General features: G+C 37.3%; 1 protein-coding gene across 1 annotated transcript in view; it reads right to left on the reverse strand.

Moving 5' to 3' along the window:
* Positions 1-15,107, reverse strand: part of ADGRB3 (adhesion G protein-coupled receptor B3) — an 878,910-nt gene extending 863,803 nt beyond the window's left edge. Inside the window, exon 1 of the mRNA XM_068984093.1 lies at positions 14,351-15,107. Coding sequence (XP_068840194.1) covers positions 14,351-15,107 — 757 coding nt within the window. The remainder of the gene's footprint in view (positions 1-14,350) is intronic.
* Positions 15,108-16,594: the final 1,487 nt, after the last annotated feature.

The following is a 16,594-nucleotide window of genomic DNA, read 5'->3' on the forward strand; positions in this document are numbered from 1 at the left end:
AAACTGGAGCTCAGACTGACTTGCCTCAAGTTATGGCAAATCTCATCCAAAAGGCAGTTATTCAGTCTTCTAAGTGCTCTACTAAATACAAAGGATTCTAGAGAGTTAAAAATATTAGTATCTAATGCCACATTGCTAATTCCTCTTGTTTATAAAGGCAAAAGTAAAAGTTTCAGAAAACCAAAAGTAAAAGGGTATGATTTTTAAAAATATAGTATGGATTTATATTTTATTGATATTTTCTTACAGTAGCCTTTAGAATAAATGTTAAGAAGCAGGCAGCAAGCAAGATATTTTTCTAGGAGATCTGACTCTGCTCAGAAGAAAAAAGGGATTCCGTGCAGGCCAGGAGGTAATTACAGCTTGCTTCATTTTAAACATGCATACCAGTCGTGAGAAACAAATCAGAATACAGATTTTAACTTGACTTAACCAAAAAAATGGGAATCCATTTAAACCATAATGTTATGAGGAAAGGACTCACCCAAGATACAAAAATATTTTCAGGAAAATACCCAGAAGTTGAAGCTGTTTAGGCAGACAAAATACAGTCCACAATGCTTTCTGATTCTGATTTAGAGTGGACCCGGGCCTTTGAGAGAAAATCATCTGGGGGCAATCACTATTTGTCAAACAATCTGTGAATATCACTGGCTAGTCTGTTTTAAGAGGAAAATGATGATGTGGGGAATAGAGTGATTCACTTCTGAAATGAGTAAGAAAGAAGAAGAGATACGGCAGCTTAAGTCAGACTACTTTTCCCAGGAACGTGAAGATTCAGAGGGAAGAAAGGATTAAAGATACAGCGTGTTTTTCCAGAGTGAACGACCCAGAAGGCATTTTAGTTTCTTGGAGGTCAATTAAATAAATTACTTTTTATTACAAATCAAAGTTTTATTTGTTGCACTAAAGAAAAAGCTAATGCAGGGTTTCTAAAGGGTTCCAAAATGATCCAATTAATGAAAGTTCATATTTATTGAGCCTCTATTAAACAGTCCAGGAATCATGTTAATTTTTTGCTAATTACCTCAATCTCTCAAAGAAACTGAGGTTTATAGAAATATGTAATATTCTTCATTAGAAGTTGAGAAAATGAGATTTGAACCCAGGAAGTCTGACTCTTTAATCACTATAAAATGTTGACTTGAAGCAATTTTCATTTTATATTAAGTTCTATAAGGAAATATCTAAATTAATGGCTGTCAGATGTGTGGGATCTAATATGGAACAAGTTCTGAAGGAAGAAAATAATCAATGATTAAAGAGAATTTGAAAGTGTTACTTTGTTATAACATGATACATGTAAATTTCCCAGAAATGGAAAAGTGTACACTTTTATGAATTGACATTTGTTTTCAACTTTTAGAAACCTGCTTGGCAAATGATTTTTACTTTTAAATCCTAAGTAAAAAAATTCAATAATTTCTGATAATTAAGAAGATCCACAGAATACTGATCTGAATGTATTTATTAAAAAGGCTCCAAGTGAATTTTCAAAATATCAACTTAAATGTTAAAGCTTACCTTGCAAAAGGCATCTTTATTCTTTGCCATTCCTGTGATCTTCTCAATAGTGACACTAGTTAGATTTATATCTAGTAAATATTTAGTTTGTAAATGCAGTTTAGCAGGGAATATATCATCAAGCTATTGAGAAAATGCTCATCTTTTCAAATCACATTGCATATAATACCTGTGTTTAATGCCACAGATTCATGCATAAGTGACTGTGTATGTGTGTGTGTCCCAAAGATCAGATATAAAAAACACGGGAAGGAAAAAAATTGATAATTCACTGCATACCTAAATTTTCTTCAGAACACAATATAAAATGGGAAAAAAAAAGAATATATTTGTGCTCAATTTTTTTTTAACTTTTCAACTGCTAAGTGTTCTGTATACCCCCATCGGAGTCCTGGAATGTGTCTCTTATAAGTAACGAGCATATTATAATGAAAACTTGAGGACAGGAGAGTCAGGAAAATAAAGCAAGGCTCAGGCCAGTATAGTAAGATTTTCCCGAGTACCACCAACATTCACTCTTGAGAAGTAGCATTCAGAGGCGTGTTTAAAGTTCACAGCAGCCCAGTGCTCCCTCCCACCTCTCCTGGAAGGGAAGAACGCTTCTCAACATGGCAAAAGCCCACCTACTCACAGGGGAGGTTAATTACCGCTACATAATTAACCTCACAAGAAAATTGTTAGGATTAATGAGGCAGTGCTTACTAAGTGTTTATAAGCTCCCTTTGAACGCCCATAGAAATATTTGTTTACCACAAACACCTACATGTATATTGATAACAGATTCTGTGCAAATTGTTGTGGTACAGGATCTGGGTGAACACACATACATCATGGCGTATGTATCTGGAGGGAAAAGAAGTACCCAAGGAGAAAGAGAGGAAGCGGGGAAAGGAGGAAGCAGGAATGAAGATAAAGGAGAGTGAAGGGCAGGTAACGGGCCACGTTTTCACCTGTCAGTAAGAACCATCAGACCACAAGGAATGTCTGCTACTTGGCTCTTTGACAATCATGACTCAGCAAAAGCCCACGAACCCTTTCTAATCTGGGTGAGTTTGAACATATATAAAAATCCAATAGCTTTGGAGTGTATGTCAAAAGAATGGTCTCTTGTTATCTAAACGTACAACAGTAAGTGAAGTTGCTCTGTCGTGTCTGACTCTTTGTGACCCCATGGACTGTAGCCCACCAGGCTCCTTCGTCCATGGGATTTTCCAGGCAAGAGTACTTCAGTGGGTTGCCATTTCCTTATCCAGGAGATGTTCCCGACCCAGGGACTGAACCCGGGTCTCCCGCCTTGTATGCGGATGCTTTACTGTCTGAGCCACCAGGGAAGTCCAAACATACAATGCCTGTAGTTAATTTGCTGTTTTAATTAGGCTACAACAATTAAATATTGATAAATTAATACCTAAAATGAAGTCCAGAGTGTCGTTAACAATAAATTGAAATTCAGCTATCCCAGAGTACACTGTAGAATATTCAGGTAGGCGAGCTCCTCCCCACAAAATATCACAGACCTGCCTGGCCACCACATCTTCACAGCTGAATTACACAACAGGTTACCAGTGTGCCCTGTCACCTTTTAAAACCATCAGTTAATGCCACTGTGCCCCAACCCTCCCTAAATGAACATTTTGTTATCAGCTAGAATATGCTAGGTTAGGCTGTAGTAACAAAGACAAATCCGAATACCCAGTGTCTCGAAACAGAAATTCCTGGCTCAGCCTTCAGGCCACGGGAGGGGGCTCCTCTCAGCTCACATGTTTAAGGACACAAGCTGCCTAGGGAGGCCCTTCTCTCTGGCACAGGTCCCCTGCCAGAGGCAAAGAAACCACTCTGGTGATCTTACTCCAGCAATGAAATAACCCAACTGAGAAGCAAGCAGTAACACTTCTGCTCACCACTCATTGGCCAGAGCCAGTCACATGACCCCATCCAGGCACAGCTGGTCCAGAAATCAACCCTGACCCATGCCCAGAGAAAGGGAAGGCTAACACTACTGGAAGAGCATTAATAACACCCCAGTGTCCACAGAACAGATGCTAACATGATTTTGGTGGTTGTTTTAATAACCTGCTTCTGTTGCAGATATCCATTATACGTGAACAAAGGACCTCCAAAAAAGTTTTATGCCCTAATAACTTTAGTTTACTCCAAGATGTTTGACAGTCTGCAGCTGAATGGTTTGGGGAGTCACTAAAAAATCAGGAAGATGAGTAACACCCCAAAACAGTACATTTATAAAGATTTAACATGAGGGCTTCTAATTAGTCATCAGATAAAGGTCCAAAAGGATCCTAATACAATATTCATATTTATCTGGGTAAACTCCAGTCTATGAGCAAGAGGTATGATTGCAATAAGCGAATTTGCAGGTTTGGAAACCTCAGGTGGAAGAGGCTCGGAATCCAGATGATGAGACAGAAAGATGGACAATTCAGGTACTAGTTCTGAAACACGACACGCAGCCCCAGGACAAACTGACCCCAAGGAAAGAGAGAGCCCAAGGAAAGTGTTCACAGGACAGGCAGTAGAGACAGGTCATGAGCAGGTCTCTTATTCCACAAGTGTGACAAAAAGCGGAAGGGATGGGGGGGGGGGTGTCTCACCTACGGAGCTGGATTAGGCAAGCTCTGGGCTTCCTGCTCACTTCACCCAAGAAGTTCTATTTTTAATAAACTTTTTCATATATTGACTTTTAATTTGGAAAAAAATTTCCATTGCTAAGGGGTAAAAAAGCTATATTGATTCATATCCTATACATACTTACTTCTTTTGCATTAATCAGTTCTTGCTACTTAATGGATTAACTTCTAGTCAGCCATATCGCTGTGGTTTCTCTCCCCTCAGGATGCAGAGACCAGTGGCAAGTATATGTAATATTTATTTCTGCCTAGAATTCACTTATGCCCTTTATCATCAACTGGACACCAAAATATGGTCATAAGAAAATTCCAGGAAAACCACTAGCCAGAGGGAAGCCATACATTTTTAAGAGAACAGACTGTTAATATATTACAAGCTAAGGAAGGCAATTAAAATGCTCTCAGTGGTACAAATGGAACCAACAACCGTGCTTCATGGCCATTTACTTCATTGTAGTTGGAAGTAAAGCCCATTGAAAAGGCTGCATTTGGTTAATATCTCAGGCACCACTTAAAAAAATATACATAGTTTGCCCTCTAAGTTACAAAAACCAAGACCAGCCAAGGAGAGCAGACCACAAGCTGACATTTCTGTAAAGGAAGCTGACCTCTCTGGGAAGCCAAAATAAACTGAAATTTCTCAGCCCACAATGCAGAAGCAGATCTTTGAAAATTCGCCAGATTTATGTGGAAAGATTATATAAAGTAAACAGATTTCTATCTTCTCAAGGTGCCCTCTTTTCCACATTACAATTAGTATGAGGAGCCAACATTAGAAAAAAATATTTCCAAAAGCATTCACTGTATAATAAATATTTGTTATGTATCACCTATTCAGAAAAATCATAAAGCTGTATATCAACAGAAGGTCAGAAAAAAATAAAGGTTAGCCCATTTGTTTCTTTGGAAGTTATTTTCCTTTTTCCTTCTCAGGACTCTTCTGTGATGTGAAAGGCAACCTAAACACAGAAAAAGAGTTAAAAACTGCAATTTTCTTAATGAAATTAAAAGGGTAAACTTAGCTGCCTTGTTTTTTTTTTTGCAATGAAATGAAAGAAAAAAAATAAAGTTCTATGTTAGTCTTGTTTTCTTTTTTTTTTTTTTTTTGCCTTTGCTTGGAGTAGGAAATGGCCACCCACTCCAGTATTCTTGCCTGGAAAATTCCATGGACAGAGGCGCCTGGGGGGCTACAGTCCATGGAATCACCAAGAGTGGACACACGCACTTGAGATGTATAATGAAATCAACAGGCAAAATGATACTTACATTAGCAACTGAAATTCGGTTTTCATTTTATATTTCCACTATTTTAATGATGTAAAATGAAAACTAAATATTAACCTGTCAGGATTTTTTACATTTTATACGTGAGCCTTGAAATGACCAACTCACAAAACTTTCCTTGAAAATCCAGGCCAGTTCAAACATTCTGTGGCCACATCACTGAAAAACTGTATATGAATGTACATGTTATGTAATTTTAAAACAAGCTAAGTAGTCAACAAGTCAACATGTACGTATAGAAAGACTATTGGAGGAGTTCCTAAACTCAATGGAGTTATGAAGATGAACATATACTGCTCCTGAGTTAGGATCAAGTGTAAAATAAACCGTGTCAACTAAGCTTCTTAAAAAATAGCCAATTGGTTTTCACTTTGATTAGCTCAACTCTTTCAAGTGAAAGTTGTTCATTCATTTCCGATTCTTTGCGACCCCATGGATTTTAGCCCTTTAGGCTCCTCTGTCTATGGAATTCTCCACGGAAGAATACTGGAGGGGGTTGCCATTCCCCTCTGCAGGGGATCTTCTGGAACCAGTGACAAACCGAGGTCTCCTGCATTGCAGGTGGATTCTTTCCTATCCGAGCCATCCGGGAAGCCTAGCTCAATCCTTTCAATTAGTAGGGTTAGCCAACCTGCAACTCTGCAAACGGCTAATTATTACATAAGACTGTTAGCACATTAAAAGGAACGATTTCAGACCAATCTCAACGTAATTAGTTAACAAAATCACATACTCCTGTACCAGTAAATGTCCCAATAAGAAACAGACGATGTCTTGTAGTAAAGTAATTTGAGAAGAGAGTAAGGCATGGATAAAGCTTGGAGAAACCAGGGAGAGAGTACAGTCCTACGGTTAGAATCAGGACATGGGCCTCAGGAGTGAGAGAAGAGAGTGGTTTCCACAGAATCCAGGGAAGCCCACCCACAGGAGCTGTGACCTTCAAAATAGGAGTGGGTTCTGATCTGTTTCCCATATGTAATAGCATTTCTCAATGTGCAACGCGATAACTAAAAAATAGAACATGTTATTTCTTTAAAGCACAGATTGCCCTAGAGAATGATAATAAAACGAAAATCCAAGATAGACCTTGGTAAATCATCTTTCTAAATCTAGACAGGCTCTGCACTTGAAACACACTGCTCTTTAAACTTAATGTGCTTAGACTGAAAATCAACAGATTTTTGAAACTTACATCACATTTGTTTAAATAATATATACCAAATAGGAAAAAAAAAAACCCTAATGAATGAAAGTTCTGATTTGTAAAGACGAGTCTATATTCAGTAGTAGAGCAATATACTCTGATTATTGTTCTGGCTGGATACCAGGTAATTTTTTTTTCTAATAATTAGATCTATCCAACCATCCTAAATGACTGTGTCTCTTTTACATTATAGAAATGGCATTAAATATAAACTCCAAGAACACTTATGTTCAATTGAAGTAATGTTCCCATGATACATCTGCAGATTGGAATTCCTTTAGTCAGGTAAGATTTGGACGAGATGATGCTGAGAGGCCCTTATGAATCTGAGAATTTGTGATTCAGATTCAGGTGTTCCAGAAACAGAGAGAAACTCATAGCTCTAAAATTCTGTAGTTTTTCATTTGGATCAGTCTATAGTAAAATGATGAGAAAGGAAAGCCATGGTTTTTAAGGTATAATCGGCCCATGTTGATGGAGCGAATAATAGGTGCCTCATACAGTTACTGCTCAAGTAGAATAATTTGTGCCACAGACCCCTGTGAACTGGAAAGCACTGTCTCAATGTCAGGTTACCTTACATTCTTTAATTTATAAAATGTTTAACAAAACACTCCACATCTTTATTTTCTTAAAAGTGATACATAGATGAAGTTTTCTCTTTAAAAATAGTTATTAGAGAACAAATTATCTTTATTTATATATACAGTATAGATACTAATTTTTAATCAAATTTTCATCAAAACTTTAAAAATTATTTTTAAATGGAAGAACACCAGTGGAAATGTCATGAAATAGATACTCTATACCACTGACCCAGGAAAGCAAATATTTCTGTGCGCTGTTTCTATCTTTTTAACACATTCATTACTAAAAAGTAATTCACCAAGGTAGACTCTGGTTAGGTCCACAATTGTTTTAATGCTTTTGATTATATCTAAGTGCATGTAAATTGCATCCTCAACACTGTAATCTGGTTCCATCAGTGTTTCAATGTCTTTCCCATGCACATATTTGCTCTGTTTTCCTAAACAATTCTCAGTTTTTAAAGAATCTTGGTATCTAGAAGTAATTTGAGAATATAATACCCAAGATTAGGTTAGTGGATAAATTATTTCACTTAATATGGGAGAAACTAAGCAGTAACCATTTTGCCTTCATATTTTATAACACGCTTTAAGCATAAGGGATGTGTCATAAGGGGAAAATGCATATCAGCAAACATGTCCAATTTCAGAAAAGATTCCTATTCAGGGAATTATTTTTGAGACAAATAGTTCCACACTAATGTATTTACTATGCATTTGTTACTTATGGCACTTTCTGTGCAAACTAGAAACATATTACTTTATTAAGAATATCTTATTAATAATAAGAAGAAATATATTAACCTTTAACAGATAAGTATTAGCTAGGTCATTCTCTGCATATGAGCAAAATTCCTGAATGACAGTTGAAAGATAATTGAAAATAGAGCATTTAGCATTTAATTGATCACAGAACAGTTAGCATTTTATGCAGTCTTATAGATGGCATTCTGTAATTCAACTTTAAGAAAACATCAGAATCTTCAAATGAGTTCTAACAAATTTTTAAATTTGTTTTCAATATCTGAATATGTAAGCCTTTGGAGGACTCTGAGGGCTCATTAGTCTATAACAACTAAACATAATTCAGTGAAAAAAATTCCGAAAATGTTCTACTTCTTTCCAAATGATTTAATATAGATTTAATTGTTTCAGGATAATTCCTTTTCAAAACAGAACTAAAAACATGAATTTAATTTTGCATAATGCAGCAAAGAGTAAAACACTTGGAAACTCCTTGATTTACATTTAGACTTTACAGACTTTAAAAAGGATCAGCAATGATATCCAGAGGACAGCTTCCCAGCCCTGGGATGACTCACATTCACTGGCTTGATCTATTTGATGTATTAGTCATGCCTCCATCAACACAAAGGTATCCAGATTCGACCTTTTCTTTACATAATACAAAACAGACATTCAGTCAACTAATGACCCTTTGTTAAATGCCCTAAATTCCTAAACAAGTTTTATATGGTAATCTACTTCATTAGTTATTATCTATCTTCTATCATTTATAGCCAAAAGATAAGAATAAAAAAGAGGTGTCAAAAGCTGAATTGAGGGCCCAGCAAAACTTGAGGATTAGACCAAGCACCTTCCATATGCAATCTCATCTAATTCAGCACTTCACTACAGTACAGTCAAGCTCAGTGAAGCACTGTCCCTTGTCCAGGATGCTACGAGGTGGCTGAGTCACTCTCAGGACCCAAGGACATCTCATATCAAAATACACCTTTCATTTCAATTCAGTGACACACTTAGAAAAACTGAACACCTCTCTGATCTGTATTAGTTAATTGAATTGGTAAGTAATTTCCACATGGCTGACAGGGACTAAAATATTCCAAGCCATTAATTTCATTAGTTTTTTGGGATAATTTTTTTTTTTTTTAACTACATGTCACATCCTGTTCTCTTGTACCCTGAGGAATAAGCATTTCTAACAACCCAAGAAGGGAAGCGGGGACACAGAACAGGTTCTCAGGTGAAGGTATGGATTCAAACCCAGCTCATGGTATTTCAAAAAAGTAACAAATGTTGATTTTTTAAGAAACTATGATTTCAGATCCAAGGGCCAGATGACTTGATCTGTATTTGTAGGTAACACAGGTCAAACTGACTCTACGGAACCCTGTATTTACTAACGTATTTCGTTTAACAATAAAATCACTTCTATTAGGAAATGAAGTATAGGAATACATGAAGTTGGAATCTAAATAAATGAAATTCCCATCTCAGTTTTGAAGAAAACTAATGTGTAGCACATTTATCTGCAACTAACACTAAAATTGGAATGATAAATATGTGTACACACAGATTTTTCTGTTAATATTTTAATTTACTGCCTCCAAAAAAAGTTGCCATATAATGGAGTTTTCATTAATACTACATATCTGAGCCAGTCCCTAAATTGCTTGACAAAATTCTGAAATGGCAAAAGTAAAAATTAGGGCCTGTTACTTGGCCAGGCCTAAAATTTTAGTAGTATTCCACTATTACTATACATATAGATCATAATCAGGAATAAGTAACAGAAGCTCAAAATGGCATCCAAATATTCTTCCTCTTTCTTGGAAAGACTTTGCATATGTTTCCCTTCAAAGTGTGGAAAAAAGATTTGGAAAATGTCATTTCTGGATAAGAACGGCTAGAGCCAGAAGAAAAAAACACAGATAGAAATGAAGAAAATTTTAAAAAAACAGGTTAAAAATTGGCAAATTTTCTTACTACTGTTTTTGTAGATGGCTGTATATAGAAAGTTATATTTATCGCTAATCTATTATAATAAATGCATATGGAACTAACACTATTTCTCAATGACTCCATTCTTGTTGTGCTTTTAAAAATGTTATTAGACAATACTTTGAGATAAGGAGCTGGCTAAATAACACCTTAATTGTACTGGAAATGTTATAAATGTTATTAACCTCAATTATTGGTATATTTCTTAGTTAAATTTTATATTTTGTGTAGCTCACTTCACATTCATTTCAACCAATCTTTATTGAAGCTCTGATTAGACTGCTAGACAACTGGAAGACCAAGTCTGTATACTTGAAGAACTCACAAGACTAGCAGAGGAAGACAGAAAAATAAATGGAAATTTCAATGCCATATGATAGAAGCTAGAACAGAAGTACAGTGTGTGCAAAGGGCTATGGGTCCAGCCAAGGGGAAGGGCAAACTGACAAGATACCACTGACTCAGGAGATCTCTGTACATTCTGATACAGGGTGGGATCACTGCATTCAAAAAGGAAGTAAGAGCCAGGAGGCTAAAGAAGCAAGGGAAAAGTGAGTGAAAGAGTGATGAGGCAAAAAAAAAAAAAGTAGAATGAAATGAAAACACTTGAAATTGAAGAGACACAGAAATTGCTCTGGGTTTGTGCCTACAAGCTCAAACACACACACACACATACAGGCTAGACTTTATACAGGCACATGGTGAGACTTCCTTTGGGTGGATGATTATCAAGGATTAGCAGGGGCAGAATGAAAAGACAAGGAAGTGTGTGTGTTCAGATTTCCTGGAATCTATACAGGGATCCCAACTCCCTGCACATAAGTAGCGCCATTGATGTTAAGTAGGAAACAAAGCTTCCATTAAGGCTTATTACATGATTTAGACACCCTGGTATGCAATTTCTCTCTCTTAACTCTTTTAATTATTTAAGTGAAGTAGTAAGAAATAAGATCATATATGATCTTTTATACTTTAGTTATATAGTCCAGGATCATCTGTGGTAAAAGAAAGGTATAAAACATTAAAGACCTCATGAATAAATACCAGTCTTGCCCCTACTCGCATCTGAAAAAGAGGTGAACAGCAATGTTACTTTAGTTTTCTTTTAAAAACAGGTATACAGACTGTACATAAACAGTTCTTTAATAACTGCCTGAAATAAGACATTATTTTCAAGAGAGTCCCTTTTGCTGACTTACTAGACTTTCAAAATTAAACATAAAAATTAGGAAATGACAGCTAAGTTTCTATAATCACATGGCACCCTCAAATCTGTGAAATGTGATCTTAAATAAGAAAATATTTAAATATAATAAAATTCACACTTTAATGAAGCATTATTTAACAATTTACTTTTATCATATATTCAAGATAACACCTGTAATTGTCAGTGTTGTCATTTCCAACAGTAATAGTCTTCTTACTGTTTTCTGGCTATGAAATTCTTAAGTACGTGAATGTTTGTGTACAAACATCTTAGTAGAAATCCTGTCTCAAAACTGACATTCTATTGCTGGGAGCCTATAGTTTTCTCAAATGCAACTAAATATGATAACTCCCATGGACAGATACAAAACAGTCAGCATTCAGCATATCTTTTACCATCACGAGCAGCATTACATAAAAAATTCTGAAACTGTTATCCACTGAGCCTAAAGACCATTCTGTCAAATCTGTGCCACCTGTGACATAATACACTGGAAAATACTTCTACTCCAGGCTTCTGAGTCAGCACTGAAAACAGCAAATAAAATGGGAGGCAAAAACTATGGAAGACAAACTTGTAAATATTCCCCTTATGATTTACAGGACAGTTTACTTTTCACAGAAAATAGAAACCATAAAGTAATATACAATTGGGACTTTTAAAATCCCATCTTAGAAGTTGAGATTACATGTTACCAAATAAAATGAAGACATTTTGCAATTAAATCAGATACAAGTAGCACCACTGTATGTAATTATTACAGATAGCCCTCAAGCCCTGTGAATATCATTATGTGGTAGTTTATTCAAAATAGTGTTAAACAATTCTTTCATAAGATTTTACATATCAATTGTATTGACTAAGATTTAATGTACTTTTTGCATAATTTGACTAAATTAAGCAGCTGCGGATTTTCACATTCCTTTCCTACAATGTAACATGGCCTGAAAAGCCTTCTTTGAATGAAGTAAGGAGTACTATATACATATTTTATAGGAATTACTTACAAATGCATCAGCCACAATTATGTCATCAGGAATTACTTATCCTTATCTTTCTGACTCAGAACACCTAAGCAATTCAAGAGCACAAATGTAGAAGACAGAGGATATAGGCTGTACAATTTTACTGATATAGCACATACGCTTCCCCTATTATACAAACTTTTCCTCTTCAGCTCTATTAACATGTTAACAATTTTAAAACAATCACTGATTTCTCTATGGAGGCATTTCTTTCTCATTTCACCAGCTAATTAGCCAAAAGAAGCATACAGCCTCCCCCAGGATTCAAAGATCTAATGCCTAAAATCACTCTTAGTCATTTACTGAAACGAATGACAATCTAGTCCAGCTTCTATAAATCTCAGCCCTTTCCTAACCCACACCTCATGATCATGACTAGCAAAATCTCTAAAAATCATACTCAGTGAGCACACAACAACTTTGGTTTTGTCACTTGCTACCATTCACAAAAAAAAAGGGTTGTATATATACCAAGATTCTTTTTCCACTGTCATCAGCAGTCAATTTGATGATAAAATTTTAACCACTGAAGATACAAATTTTCTCCATTTTCTTAGAACAGCAATAAAACAGACAAGCAAAACCTAGATTCTGGTGTTAATTGTCTTATTAGCCAGCTTATAACATCACACTTTCCTCATGTACTATAGCTTCTTATTCTAAGGGACACTAATCGGTTTTAAATGGTGTTAAATACCATCCCTGCAGTTGCAAGTGCTTCTCTGGGATTTTTACTAGAGAAAAGAACTCCTGTAATTTAAAACCACTTTGCTTTCTTCAGTCACAGCTGTTAGGGAAACACTGACCTGTAGAAATCTTAAAGGTTTTTTACCCTTCTCCCAGCGCCATTAGTCTGAATTTATTTTCTAAGGCTTCTTTGCCCCAAGTGCCATACCTCTTCCATAATTCCCATCCCCCAAAAGGCTTTCAGCAGAAAAATCAAGGCTTTTTGCTGGTTAAGCCGTTTTCTTTTTTTTCCCCACTGCCCCCCGCCCCCTTACAAAACCTTGGCTACTCTTAAAATTCTCCAACAACGTGTCAATTTTATGTTGGCCACAAAGACAACTTCTGTTGGGGGAGGAGAGCAAGAAGGGACTGGAGCTTGGCTGTCCCTTTCCACAGACAGAGATCTTTGTGGCAATCAGAAAACATTTCCTGCATAAAAATTCAACATGCACTCTGGGTGCAGGGTTGGGGAGCAAGAGAGGCTAGATACCAGCCGTGCCCTCAAATGGATAGAATGCATCCCCTAACCTTCCAAAGGGGAAGGCCGTTTTCTCAAAATGTGCCAGCTTTCCAGCCTTATTAAACATAATCCACAATCTCAGATCCTGGGGCAGCTTCCCCACTAGTCTGGGTGAAGTTATAAATCACTCCTGTACTTTCCCCTTTTCTTCTGCATTTCCGCTGCACGGCTTTCCATCTAGCTCGGCTCTGACAAGCTCAAGAGGGGACCAAGAAGACAGAACCAAAAGTCACGCTAACAGGGTACCAGGTCTTGCAGGACCTGCCTGTGTTCATTTGTAACCTCACAGTCTACACTTCCAGTGGGCTTCTGTTGACCAAGAGCCTGTATGGGACTCACTGTGCAAAGCATCTCTGACACAATGCTGGGTCTCTAGGGGGAGGGGCACCCTTGCCATCCCATGTGGGGGAGTAATTTGGTCCACATCGACATGCCACTGAATCTGTGTCACCTCTAAGTAGCTTTTCCAACCCAGAAAGAGGCCGCAGATGAGACAGTGGGCTGAAGCCCCAGCGAGAAGCCTACAGATCCACTCCCAGGTCTGAGTGTCTCCGTCTCCCCCAGGGGCTGCAGCCTAAGAAAGCAATAAAGCATCACCCCCCAAGCCACCCACCTCCATCTCAAACTGACTCCACATTTTTGCACCTATTTTCCCCTGAACATTCCCACTGGCATCTAAGAGCAGGTTGCTGAGCACCACCCCACCCTGCCACCCGTCTAAAACCTTGAAACATAAAACTAGCTTGAGAGACCAGTGAGGACCACAAATCAATCCAGAGGTGACCCAGGGACATGGCAAGGATCCGGCAGGCGTGGGACATAGCACGTTTCCGCCCTGTCGCCCCCCGCCCCCACCCAGGCACCCCCTCTTGGCTGACCTTACCTTCTTTGGGCGGTCGCTTGGCCTCCCTGGTAAGATTGCAGACCTGGGTGGTTTGCAGCTCTTGGGTCAGGCAGCCCTCAGTCTGCTCATTCAGGGGCAACACCACGTTATTTAACAAAACCAGTGCCTGGTCGTCGAGCCCCCACTCTCCCAAGTGCTGAGGGCAGGTGCACTTTGTATACATGATCCCGCAGGACTCCGTTCTCCCATTTTCTGACTTTAAGCAGCTCTCCAACCAAGTGCATAACACATGACAACCAAACTGGCTCGGGCTCACCTTGTTCAACACCAAAAATTCAAAAAAAGATTTCTGATCTTCTTCCCCTTTTTTCTGTAATCCTGGGAAATCGGTTGGAAAGACCCGACGTATTTGAATAAAATTTTTGTCATACTGTAGAAAAACGAAAGCATTCTTTGATTCGCAGAGTTGCATTATAGAATGATTCTTTCTTAAAAGATCCTTGATTTTTTCATGGGAAAAATGATCAAACTGGTAAGCCAGGAGGGAAAAGTTAGAGCAGCTAAGGTCCTTTTTGGAAAATTTCAGGTAAATGCTATATTTGGTTGGATCTGGATTTTCCAGCGTCCAAGTGCAGTTTGTAAAGTTTTTGGGAAACATTTCACTTACAGAATACGATCCATAAATGACTCCCTTCACCAAAGTTGAACACCAGAAATCTTGGGCAGCATTAAATCCAAACATAACCAGGAGATAGGTGGAAAATATATAAATCAGCAGGTTACGAACAGCCTTCATCCTATGTCATTTGGCCTGTAAAAATGGCAATGAAAACGTAAAATGCAAGTAGGAGTCTACGCACATTAATAAAAAGAAACTCCTTCCAATATTACAGCCAGCTGTTTTCCAGATTTCAGTAAAAAAGCGTTTTTTAAAAAGGGCAGGTAATTTTTTTATAATGCCATAAAACTATCTGTTGCTGTGTGAACAGCGCCCTCACGTGGTCCTTCGCAATGGCCAAATTCTCTACATTCAATTTAAAAATAATATTCAATAGATTACTAATAGGAATGCTCTTATCTACCAACATTTCCTTCAAGTGCATTATGATTCTATTGAAAGAAGAGGAAAACTCTGGTTTTTAAATATAACAACCTAAATTTTAATTTCTGAGATATTGTTAAGTAACCTAGACAAACCTTTTCTGCCCCTCAGCTCTCTGCCTGCAATAAACAACATCACACAAAATCTGATAATCTGGGAACAGCTGTCGTCATATTATTTCTTTTCTTTTAAATGTGAAAAGCACGTATGACAAATGATACCTCAATTTTAAAAGCACAAATCATAATTGGTTGCAGCTGAAACACCATCGCCCAAATGCTCCTACTTGTCTTTGCAGGGGCCACTATGTGAACTGATGGGAAATTCCTATGCAAAACTACAGGCATTCATGTAGATTAATAGAATTTGTAAACTGTCATCCGAGAAAGGGCAGATACAGAAGGAAGACTTGCTTTCGGACATCATCATTGAGAACCACGATTTAAGGCAGTCATTTCAATGTGACATGCCTCCTGGGATACATAAAGTAGACCATTGTATTAGTATCTGTTTCCAAAGGCGGTACTAGTGACTAATCCCAGAACCACAGGAACTGATCTGGTTTCAGTCTTTTTTTTTTTTTTTTTTTTAAATTAGGGTGATTTTACCTAGAGTTATCTACTGTAATTTAACATTTACACATGGTAGATATAAGAATTAGCATTGTCTCTTCTAGCAGATTTCAATTACTGAATTGTTGCTACGTCTACAATAACAGCTCCAAAGCTCTTTTCTTTTCCCCCTCTATTTTTTAACTTGGCCTTACATAATACAGTAATTCTTGGTTATATTTACCTCTGTAAGTTGTTATCCAAAAGTAACTTGAATCTTTTTCAGCTTTAACCTTTAAGAAGTTATTTCTTAGAATAAATGACACTGCTTTTTTGCTTAGCCTTTGAGCTGAGAAAAGTGATGCCAAGTTAATTTTAAAAGTCTTTAGGCTGCAGTCTCTTCCACTGTTCTGTAAACAGAGACAGACATACAGACATATAGATAGTTAAGACTTTTCATGTCTTTGCCTGGGTCCTCTCTGAACCAAAGGATAAAACCCTCTTCCTCCCCATTGCATAACACACACCAATGCATGCACACAAAATCCAGTTTTGAAGTCCCTGAAGACAGATCTGCAATCCCCAGATCATGATTCCAATTCTATGTCTTCATATAAGCAAAAACAACTC

The sequence above is a fragment of the Capricornis sumatraensis genome, chromosome 11 (assembly GCF_032405125.1).
Source record: "Capricornis sumatraensis isolate serow.1 chromosome 11, serow.2, whole genome shotgun sequence".
Taxonomy (NCBI): Eukaryota; Metazoa; Chordata; class Mammalia; order Artiodactyla; family Bovidae; genus Capricornis; species Capricornis sumatraensis.